At 42.2% G+C, this 11289-nt stretch overlaps 1 protein-coding gene across 1 annotated transcript in view; it reads right to left on the minus strand.

The window, feature by feature from the left end:
- Positions 1-9168: 9168 nt before the first annotated feature.
- Positions 9169-11289, minus strand: part of LOC110487896 (fatty acid-binding protein, heart-like) — a 7919-nt gene continuing 5798 nt past the window's right edge. The window contains exons 3-4 of the mRNA XM_036971158.1: positions 10536-10637; positions 9169-10388 (exon numbers count right to left, since the gene is read on the minus strand). Of these exons, the coding sequence (XP_036827053.1) occupies positions 10335-10388; positions 10536-10637 (156 nt within the window). The 3' untranslated portion in view covers positions 9169-10334. The remainder of the gene's footprint in view (positions 10389-10535; positions 10638-11289) is intronic.

Genomic DNA, 11289 nt, shown 5'->3' on the forward strand with positions numbered 1-11289 from the left:
TAACTTTCTCACTAATCATTATTCACAATTCATTCAATGCTATTCTGGTAGCAGCACAGACGTTTGTTTCACCTACACACACGGTGGCCCCATGTTGTCCACCCTAATGTAGTCTCTCTGTCTCTCTCTCACAATTCAATTCAAAGGGTTTTATTGACATGGGAAACATATATATTACATTGTCAAAGAAAGTGAAATAGATAATAAACAAAAGTGAAATAAACAATCAAAAATGAACAGTAAACATTACACTCACAAAAGTTGGGACAAATTCTCTCTCTCTCTCTCTCTCTCTCCTTCATTAGCATGAAATAATGTGTAGATATTACCAAAACAGTATAGTGGTACAGCATACAGTGCAATGGTTCATTTCAGTAATAATAACCTGCACCCCCACACATGGACTCTGTACCGTAATACCCTGTATATAGCCTCCACATTGACTCTGTACCGGTACCCCCTGTATATAGCCTCCACATTGACTCTGTACCGTAATACCCTGTATATAGCCTCCACATTGACTCTGTACCGGTACCCCCTGTATATAGCCTCCACATTGACTCTGTACCGGTACCACCTGTATATAGCCTCCACATTGACTCTGTACCGGTACCCCCTGTATATAGCCTCCACATTGACTCTGTACCAGTACCCCCTGTATATAGCCTCCACATTGACTCTGTACCGGTACCCCCTGTATATAGCCTCCACATTGACTCTGTACCGGTACCCCCTCTATATAGCCTCCACATTGACTCTGTACCGGTACCCCCTGTATATAGCCTCCACATTGACTCTGTACCGGTACCCCCTGTATATAGCCTCCACATTGACTCTGTACCGGTACCCCCTGTATATAGCCTCCACATTGACTCTGTACCGGTACCCCCTGTATATAGCCTCCACATTGACTCTGTACCGGTACCCCCTGTATATAGCCTCCACATTGACTCTGTACCGGTAACCCCTGTATATAGCCTCCACATTGACTCTGTACCGGTACCCCCTCTATATAGCCTCCACATTGACTCTGTACCGGTACCCCTGTATATAGCCTCCACATTGACTCTGTACCGGTACCCCCTGTATATAGCCTCCACATTGACTCTGTACCGGTACCCCCAGTATATAGCCTCCACATTGACTCTGTACCGGTACCCCCTGTATATAGCCTCCACATTGACTCTGTACCGTAATACCCTGTATATAGCCTCCACATTGACTCTGTACCGGTACTCCCTGTATATAGCCTCCACATTGACTCTGTACCGGTACCCCCTGTATATAGCCTCCACATTGACTCTGTACCGGTACCCCCTGTATAGAACCTCCACATTGACTCTGTACCGGTACCCCCTGTATATAGCCTCCACATTGACTCTGTACCGGTACCCCCTGTATATAGCCTCCACATTGACTCTGTACCGGTACCCCCTGTATATAGCCTCGCTAGTGTTATTTTATTGTGTTACTTTTTATTACATTTTTTAAACTTTAGTTTATTAAGTAAATATTTTCTTAACTCTATTTCTTGAACTACATTGTTGGTTTTAAAGGCTTGTAAAAGTAAACATTTCACCTGTTTTATTTCCAAATGTGAAAAAAATAACATGTTGATTTGATAACAATAGTACATACAGTATAATCATGTATACAGGGACAACACTAGTGCTGTTGTATTGTGGAATCTTCTAAAAAGTAGGATTCTAAAAAGGAATGGAATCTTCCGTGAATAAATTAAATTCAATAACAATAGGATTCTAAAAAGGAACAGAAAGAATGGCTAATAAATAAACAACTACTTGTACATGGGTTATGGATCCACTATGTATTACTTGTAAGTTATATACAATGTAAATACTTCAGAGAATTGGGATGTCCCAATCAGACACGTATCTGGCAGTAGTCTATGCTGTTTCTCCCTCACACAGATTAATTCCCAGCGTTATGTTATTCGTAATTTCACAGAAATTGGGAATTGATTGATGAGAAATGTTCTTGAAAAAAATAGTATTATTTGTGATTATTTTTCTGCAGTGACCACAATCCTCTTTGGGTAGCCATGTTTTTTTTTGTGTCTCCTTTTTTTTTTTAGGGCCAATTAGTGGTCACTGAGCCTGTATTTGGTCAGGATCTGTCTCTGTTTTGTATCTCTGAAAAGAGTAGCGATATTCTGCCAATTTTGATTCTCTTTCGAGGGCCAAGTAGCAATTCAGTTTTTGTAGAATTTTAAATTATTATTGAATAAATAATTATTGATTTAATAATAATACAATTATTCCAATTTAAATAGGATTTAGTTTCTGTATCAATTTGATAGATTTCCCTGTGTGTTTGGATAGTAGGGTTGTTTATTGTTTTTAACAGCTGACACAGGGGACTATTTTCAGGGTTCAGCTCTTGGATTTCCAGTGCTCTGAATTGTAAGGATATTTTGGAGCTCCATTTCAAATGGTTCCAAAAAGTTTTCTGTCCTTTTCGGTCTTTAAATGAAGTTATAAAGGCTTCAAAATACACAAACGTGTCACAAGTCATCTATAACTGTATGTGATGCTCTATAAAGGCTTCATAAAGCCTTCAAAATATATAAACGTGTCACAAGTCCTCTATAACTGTATGTGATGCTCTATAAAGGCTTCATAAATGTGGCACAACCTGACATAACCATTACTTTTTTAGGTCCCTGGCTGCAGTACGATCTGATACCTGAGGAGGGCGATGATGAGCGGCAGCTGCAGCAGCAGCTACAGAAAGAGCCAGTTAACCTCCACAGGACTCACACAAGAAGAAGAAGAAGAGAACAAAGTAAGGACCACAGAGTGAAATAGAACACAATGTTTTATATTGCTATCTCTATGGTAAGGTATCTTTTTTTTCTTTTTTTTATGTTCACCTTTATTTAGGTAAGCCAGATGAGAACAAGTTCTCATTTACAAATGCAACCTGGCCAAGATAAAGCAATGCAGTGTGACACAAAAAACAACACAGAGTTACACATGAGATAAACAAACGTACAGTCAATAGCACAATAGAGAAGTCTATGTACAGTGTGTGCAAGTGAAGTAAGATTAGGGAGGTAAGGCAATAAAAAGACGGTAGTGGCGAAATAATTACAATTTCGCAAATAAACACGGGAGTGATAGATGTGCAGAAGATGAATGTGCAAGAAGAGATACTGGGGTGCAAAGGAGCACAAATAAATAAATAACAATATGGGGATGAGGTGGTTGGATGGGCTATTTACAGATGGGCTATGTACAGATGCAACGATCTGTAAGCTGCTCTGATAGCTGATGCTTAAAGTTAGTGAGGGAGATATGAGTCTCCAGCTTCAGTGATTTATGCAATTTGTTCCAGTCATTGGCAGCAGAGAACTAGAAGGAAAGGCGGCCAAAGGAGGAATTGGCTTTGGGTGTGACCAGTGAAATATACCTGCTAGGTAAGGCAGGGACTTAGCAAAGACTTATAGATGACCTGGAGCCAGTGGGTTTGGCGACGAATATGAAGCGAGGGCCAGCCAACTAGAGCATACAGGTCACAGTGGTGGGTGGTATATGGGGCTTTGGTGGCATAAACAGATGGCACTGTGATAGACTGCATCCAATATGCTGATTAGAGTGTTGGAGGCTATTTTGTAAATGACATCGCCAAAGTCAAGGATCGGTAGGATATGTTTGGCAGCGTGAGTGAAGGATGCTTTGTTGCGAAATAGGAAGCCGATTCTAGATTTAATTTTGGATTGGAGATGCTGAATGTGAGTCTGGAAGGAGAGTTTAGAGATTGCATCATCTGTGGATCTATTTGGGCAGTATGCAAACTGGAGTGGGTCTAGGGTTTCTGGAATAATGGTGTTGATGTGAGCCATTACCAGCCTTTCAAAGCACTTCATGGCTACCGACGTGAGTGCTACGGGTCTGTAGTCATTTAGGCAGGTTGCCTTTGTGTTCTTGGGCACAGGGACTATGGTGGTCTGCTTGAAACCTGTTGGTATTACAGACTCAATCAGGGATATGTTGAAAATGTCAGTGAAGACACCTGCCAGTTGGTCAGCACATGCCCGGAGCACACGTTCTGGTAATCCGTCTGGCCCTGCGGCCTTGTGAATGTTGACCTGTTTAAAGGTCTTACTCATGTTGGCTACGGAGAGCGCGATCACACAGTCGTCCGGAACAGCTGGTGCTCTCATGCATGCCTCAGTGTTGCTTGCCTCGAAGCGAGCATAGAAGTGATTTAGCTCATCTGGTAGGCTCGTGTCACTGGGCAGCTCGTGGCTGTGCTTCCCTTTGTAGTCTGTAATAGTTTGCAAGCCCTGCCACAAAAGACGAGCGTCGGAGCCGGTGTCGTATGATTCAATCTTAGCCCTGTATTGGCGCTTTGCCTGTTTGATGGTTCGTCGGAGGGCATAGCAGGATTTCTTATAAGCTTCCGGGTTAGCGTCCTGCACCTTGAAAGCAGCAGCTCCACCCTTTAGCTCAGTGTGAATGTTGCCTGTAATCCATAGCTTCTGGTTTGGGTATGTACGCACAGTCACTGTGGGGACGATGTCCTCGATGCACTTATTGATAAAGCCAGCGACTGATGTGGTGTATTCCTCAATGCAATCGGAAGAATCCCGGAACATGTCCAGTCTGTGATAGTAAAACAGTCCTGTAGTTTAGCAACCTGCTGCATCTGACCACTTTTTTTATAGACCAAGTCACTAGTGCTTCCTGCTTTAATTTTTGCTTGTAAGCAGGAATCAGGAGGATAGAATTGTGGTCATATTCACCAAATGTAGGGCAAGGGAGAGCTTTGTGTGTGAGTACAGGTGATCTAGAATTTTTTTCCCTCTGGTTGCACATTTAACATGTTGATAGAGATTTGGTAGAACTGATTTAAGTTTCCCTGCATTAAAGTCTCTGGCCACTAGGAGCGCCGCCTCTGGGTGAGTGGTTTCCTGTTTGCTTATTTCCTTATACAGCTGACTGAGTGCGGTCTTAGTGCCAGCATCCGTCTGTGTTGGTAAATAAACAGCCACGAAAAGTATAGATGAAAACTCTCTTGGCAAGTAGTAGTGCCCTGCAATTTGTCACAATATACTCTACTTCAGTCAAGCAAAATCTAGAGACTTCCTTAGATTTCCTGCACCAGCTGTTGTTTACAAATATGCACAAACCAATGAATGTCCTTTGGTAGGATATTCGTGATCGTACCTCGTCTAATTTATTTTCCAATGATTGCACGTTGGCGAGTAATATTGACGGTAACGGCGGTAACGTCTCTTTCTCTTGCCAATAATGGGGATGTTGGCCTGTCGGGTGTTAGTAGTACATCCTGTGCTTGTTGAAGAAAACATCTTTGTCTAACTACTAAAGAACACCAATAAGAAGAAGAAGCTTGATTGGGCCAAGAAACACAAACAATGAACATTAGACCGGTGGAAATCTGTCCTTTGGTCTGATGAGTCCAAATTTTAGATTTTTGGTTCCACCAGCCGTGTCTTTGTGAGATACAGAGTAGATGAACGGATGATCTCCGGATGTGTGGTTCCCACCGTGAAGCATGGAGGAGGAGGTGTGATGGTGTGCTGGTGCTTTACTGGTGACACTGTCAGTGATTTATTTAGAATTCAAGGTACACTTTACCAGCATAGCTACCATAGCATTCTGCAGCGATACACCATCCCACCTGGTTTGCGCTTAGTGGGACTATCATTTGTTTTTCAACAGGACAATGACCCAACACACCTCCAGGCTGTGTAAGGGCTATTTGACCAAGAAGGAAAGTGATGTAGTGCTGCATCAGATTACCTGGCCTCCACAATCACCCGACCTCAACCCAATTGAGATGGTTTGGGATGTGTTGGACCGCAGAGTGACTGAAAAGCAGCCAACAAGTGCTCAGCATATGTGGGAACTCCTTCAAGACTGTTGGAAAAGCATTCCAGGTGAAGCTGGTTGAGAGAATGCCAAGAGTATGCAAAGCTGTCATTAAGGCAAACAGGTGGCTATTTTGAAGAATCTAAAATATAATTATATTTTGATTTGTTTAACACTTTTTTGGTTACTACATGATTCCATATGTGTTATTTCAGAGTTTTGATGTCTTCACTATTATTCTAGAATGTAGAAAATAGTAAAAATCAAGAAAAGGGTGTCTTAACTTTTGACTGGTACGGTATATCCAGTTTCCTCAGATCTATTATTAAAACTGAGGAGAGTAGTGTTGTTTTCAGACCAGACCTACCGTGTGGGTGTATCCAGATCTCACAACGCCTGGAGAAGTGTTTAACATCTTCGGAAGCCTTCTCCCCATCTCAGTTTACACTTGATCAAACGTGATCAATCTCCACATTATTTATTACAAGATTTAGTTGAGGTTTAGGGAATGACTTGTCCCAAATACAATGCTTTAAAGTTGTTTTTATTTTTATTTAGGACTAACTTATTCCTTGCCACTCACTCTGAAACTAACTGCAGCTCTTTGTTAAGTGTTGCAGTCATTTCAGTCACTGTAGTAGCTGAAGTGTATAGTGTTGAGTCATCCGCATACATAGACACAATCAAAGCAATTGGCATGTCGTTAGTAAAGATTGAAAAGAGTAAGAACATTCTAGAACACCCTCTGTGTTCTGTTAGACCGGTCACTCTTTATCCACAATATAGCAGGGGGTGTAAAGCCGTAACGCTTCAGTCCTTTTTCCAGCAGCAGACTATGATGGATAATGTGTGATGTCTAACGAAACAGCCCCTCCCACAATCTTTTCATCATCCATTTCTCTCAGCCAATCATCAGTCTTTTCTCTAAGTGCTGTGCTTGTTGAATGTCCTTCCCTATAAGAGCGCTGAAAGTCTGTTGTCAATTTCTTGAGTGTAAAATAGCATTGTAGAAGGTCAAACACACGTTTTTCCAAAAGTTCACTAAGGGTTGGTAACAGGCTGATTGGTTGGCTATTTGAGCCAGTAAAGGGGGCTTTACTATTCTTGGGTAGCGGAATGACTTTTGCTTTCCTCCAGGCCTGAGGGCAAACACTTTCTAGTAGGCTTAGATTGAAGATATGACAAATAGGAGTGGTAATATCGTCCGCTATTATCCTCAGTAGTTTTCCATTCATGTTGTCAGACCCCAGTGGCTTGCCATTGTTGATAGATAACAATTATTTTTTCACCTCTTCCACACTCACTTTACGGAATTCAAAATTACAATTCTTGTCTTTAATAATTTGTTCAGATATACCTGGTTGTGTAGTGTCAGCATTTGTTGCTGGCATGTCATGCCTAAGCTTGCTGACCTTGCAAATGAACAAAATTGTTAAAGTAGTTTACAATATCAGTTGGTTTTGTGATGAATAAGCCATCTGATTCAATGAACGATGGAGCTGAGTTTGCATTTTTTCCTAACATTTAATTGAAGGTTCTCCAAAGCTTTTTACTGTCATTCTTTATGTCATTTATCTTTGTTTCATAGTGTAGATTCTTATTCTTTTAATTCAGTTTAGTCACATGGTTTCTCAATTTGCAGGACAATTCCCAATCAGTTGTGCAGCCAGACTTATTTACCAATCATTTAGCCTCATTCCTGTCAACCATACAATTTTTTAATTCCTCATCAATCCAATGCTATTTAACAGTTTTTACAGTCATTTTCTTAAATGAGTGCATGCTTATTAGTAACTGGGGATAAGCAAGTGTCAAGTGCAGTTTCTGGTTGATCCTCATTACACACCACAGACCAGCAAATATTCTTTACATCATCAACATAGGAATCACTACAAAACTTATTGTATGACCTCTTATACACTATATTAGGACCAGACTTTGGATTTTTGGTTTTCCTAGATAGCAGAAGTAGATATTCTTATGTCTCCGAGTTAAAATGAACCTACGTTATTTGTGTAAAGCACATCTCTCTCTCTTAGGGTAGAAGCTGTTAAGAAGGCTTTTGGACCTAGACTTGGCGCTCCGGTACCGCTTGCCGTGCGGTAGCAGAGAAAACAGTCTATGACTAGGGTGGCTGGAGTTCTGTCAACGTTACTAATGTTTTCTTGTGGTTTTTCTGGAAAGATTTCTTAATGTTATGAGAATATGACTTTAAATAGAACCATGGACAAACCTGCAGAAAACATTATGCCTAAGGACTGAAATTCCCACAGAATAAAGTTGTTTCTTAACGTTCTCTGAATAAACAGAGAACATTACTTTAAAGCTGTAATGTGTAACCTTCTTGGGTGATCCGACCAGATTCACATAGAAATATGAGGTGTCCTGTGCTGTAGGGTCTCTCACCTTGAACCTAGTTGGTAGCCTGTCTGTAACAGACGACACCAATCTATAGAAGCAGAGAATGTGCCGGAATTAGAACACACACACACACACACAGAATCACAGCCCAGGAAACACACACACACACACTTCCACGCCGGCAGCCAGGCACCAACCAACATTTCCGTTCACCTAGTAGGAGTCAATAGTGAAACACACACTCTAATGCCGCGTTCAAGTCACTTCGGAAACTTGGACATTTCCAACTTGCTTTCTCGTTGTAGAAAAATGATACCCCGAGTTTCCTACTTGGGAAGTATCAGAATAAACCAATAGCAAGCTCTCCCATCTCCTTGAGTTTCTCTCCTTCGAGAGAGAGAGAGAGAGCGAGAGAGAGAGAGAGAGAGAGAGAGAGAGAGAGAGAGAGAGAGAGAGAGATGTGCTTTACACAAATAACGTAGGTTCATTTTAACTCGGAGGTCCCGAGTTTTCCCGACATGACGTGATTGCGGCAAAACACGCTGTCCAACACACATACACACACACACACACACACACACACACACACACACACACACACACACACACACACACACACACACACACACACACACACACACACACACACACAGTCCTATAATTATTCACCCTGTGATGCTCTGTAAAGACGTAAACTGTGTTCGCTGGTCTGCTATAATAGTACCACAGGTCAACTCCCCTGCCCTGAGCCACACACGGCTAGCCTCAGTACCAACCATCCTGATCTCGCAAACCTACATTCTGTTTCACTACATGGACAGAATGTACGCTTGCGAGATCAGGATGGTTCGTATGAGCCAAACGCACGGCCATAAGTATTCCGAAATGGGTCAAAGTGGAAAGGATTCTGCAACATAGTGTTAGGTTAAATAACTCACGGACACTAGACGACCTTGTCTAAGTTTAATTCTTCCCAAAGGGTTGTTACAGCTGTAATTCAGACACAGACATGGCTTCCCCCGTGGTGGTATTCATACCCAACTTTGGCTGGAGTCTCCTCCGTATCTCTAAACATTACATCATTCTTTCTAAGCAGGGAACTAAGTGATATGAGCCTTCAACCGTTTCTCCCCTTATCAGTACTGTCACATGCGATTGTTTTCCCTGCACTCAACACATTCCAAGCTTAGTTGTCTTACTACAGAGAACCATTACCTTCTCACTCCTTTATATACTCTGCGTCTGATCTATCATGTCTTTAATATCTCAATGCTCAAAGTTTACCCAGAATCCAACACTACGCACACGCAATGCCTACACACACCCTTCTCTGACAGCAGAATATAGAGCAGTTTTGATCCGTCTGAGGAGCCATGTGCTGCTTCCCCTACAGCAGCCTCAGATCTCAACTTGGCACAAAATGGCTGCCATAACCCCCCCAGATGGCTGCTACAACTGAAACACGTGATGAGCCATTTGGCACAAAATGGCTGCCATAACCCACCCAGATGGTTGCTACAACTGAAACACGTGATGAGCCATTTGGCACAAAATGGCTGCCATAACCCACCCAGATGGCTGCTACAACTGAAACACGTGATGAGCCATTTGGCACAAAATGGCTGCCATAACCCACCCAGATGGTTGCTACAACTGAAACACGTGATGAGCCATTTGGCACAAAATGGCTGCCATAACCCACCCAGATGGCTGCTACAACTGAAACACGTGATGAGCCATTTGGCACAAAATGGTTGCTACACACAGTTAGTAGATTCACTGAGTTTCCTCCAGGCCAGTGGCAAAATCCCTGTGGATTGATGAAAGTCGAGCCTCTGATGTAGGTGTTGTGACTGTTGTCATGGGGATTGTGAGGTGACTGACAGAGAAGAACTCAGGAAGGCTTTAGAGAAGAAAATAAACGTCAGTGGAATTTATTCAGTGTTTCATACAAAGGAGAAGCACTACAAAGAGAAGGACGGGACAACATAGAAGGGGTCGGGGGTTAGAGGTCAGACAGGGGTTAGAGGTCGTTACAGTGGGGATCGGGGTTAAGGGTGAAGGGTTGTTGTTATTTTGGCAGGTGTGGTAAAGGATAGTTTTTGGTGGACGTTGTTACTCGGCCTTGATGTAGGAGCGTGTGCAGATGACATCACCAAGATTCAGTGTCTGTGGAGAGGAGAGGAGAGGAGAGGAGAGGAGAGGAGAGGAGAGGAGAGGAGAGGAGAGGAGAGGAGAGGAGAGTTAGATATACAACAGACACATTCTTACATGTAAGATTTAACACCAATACACACACACACACACAGTACTGACCAGTTCGAGGGCGTTGCCGCTGACTTCACGAACCAGAGTGGTCTCCTTGCCGTCCCACTTCTGCACGTGAATCATCTTACCACCCTCAACCGTTATTAGGGACTAGAGAGAGAATGAGACATTATGAGTTATGAACAAACACTGAATGGGGAAACTGGAGAGGAGATTAGACGGTACAATCTACTGCTGATAAAGGAGAAGTCTCAGGGGGTTTGAGACTGAGGTTAATGTGTATGTAATTGCCAGATAAAGAATGCCTACTGCACACTCTTAGAAAAAAAGGGTCTGTCTAAAACCTAATACGGTTCTTCGGCTGTCCCCATAGGAGAACCCTTTGGAGAACCCTTTTGGTTCCCTTTTGGTTCCCTTTCTGCAGAAGGAGGAAAAAAGCGTTTTTTTTATACCTGGAACTAAAAAGGGTTTTACCTGGAACTAAAAAGGGTTTTACCTGGAACTAAAAAGGGTTTTACCTGGAACTAAAAAAGGTTTTACCTGGAACTAAAAAGGGTTTTACCTGGAACCAAAAAGGGTTTTACCTGGAACTAAAAAGGGTTTTACCTGGAACTAAAAAGGGTTTTACCTGGAACTAAAAAGGGTTTTACCTGGAACTAAAAAGGGTTTTACCTGGAACTAAAAAGGGTTTTACCTGGAACTAAAAAGGGTTTTACCTGGAACCAAAAAGGGTTTTACCTGGAACTAAAAAGGGTTTTACCTGGAACTAAAAAGGGTTTTAACTGGAACTAAAAAGGGTTTT

This window comes from Oncorhynchus mykiss, chromosome 32 (assembly GCF_013265735.2).
Source record: "Oncorhynchus mykiss isolate Arlee chromosome 32, USDA_OmykA_1.1, whole genome shotgun sequence".
In the NCBI taxonomy this organism is placed as follows: Eukaryota; Metazoa; Chordata; class Actinopteri; order Salmoniformes; family Salmonidae; genus Oncorhynchus; species Oncorhynchus mykiss.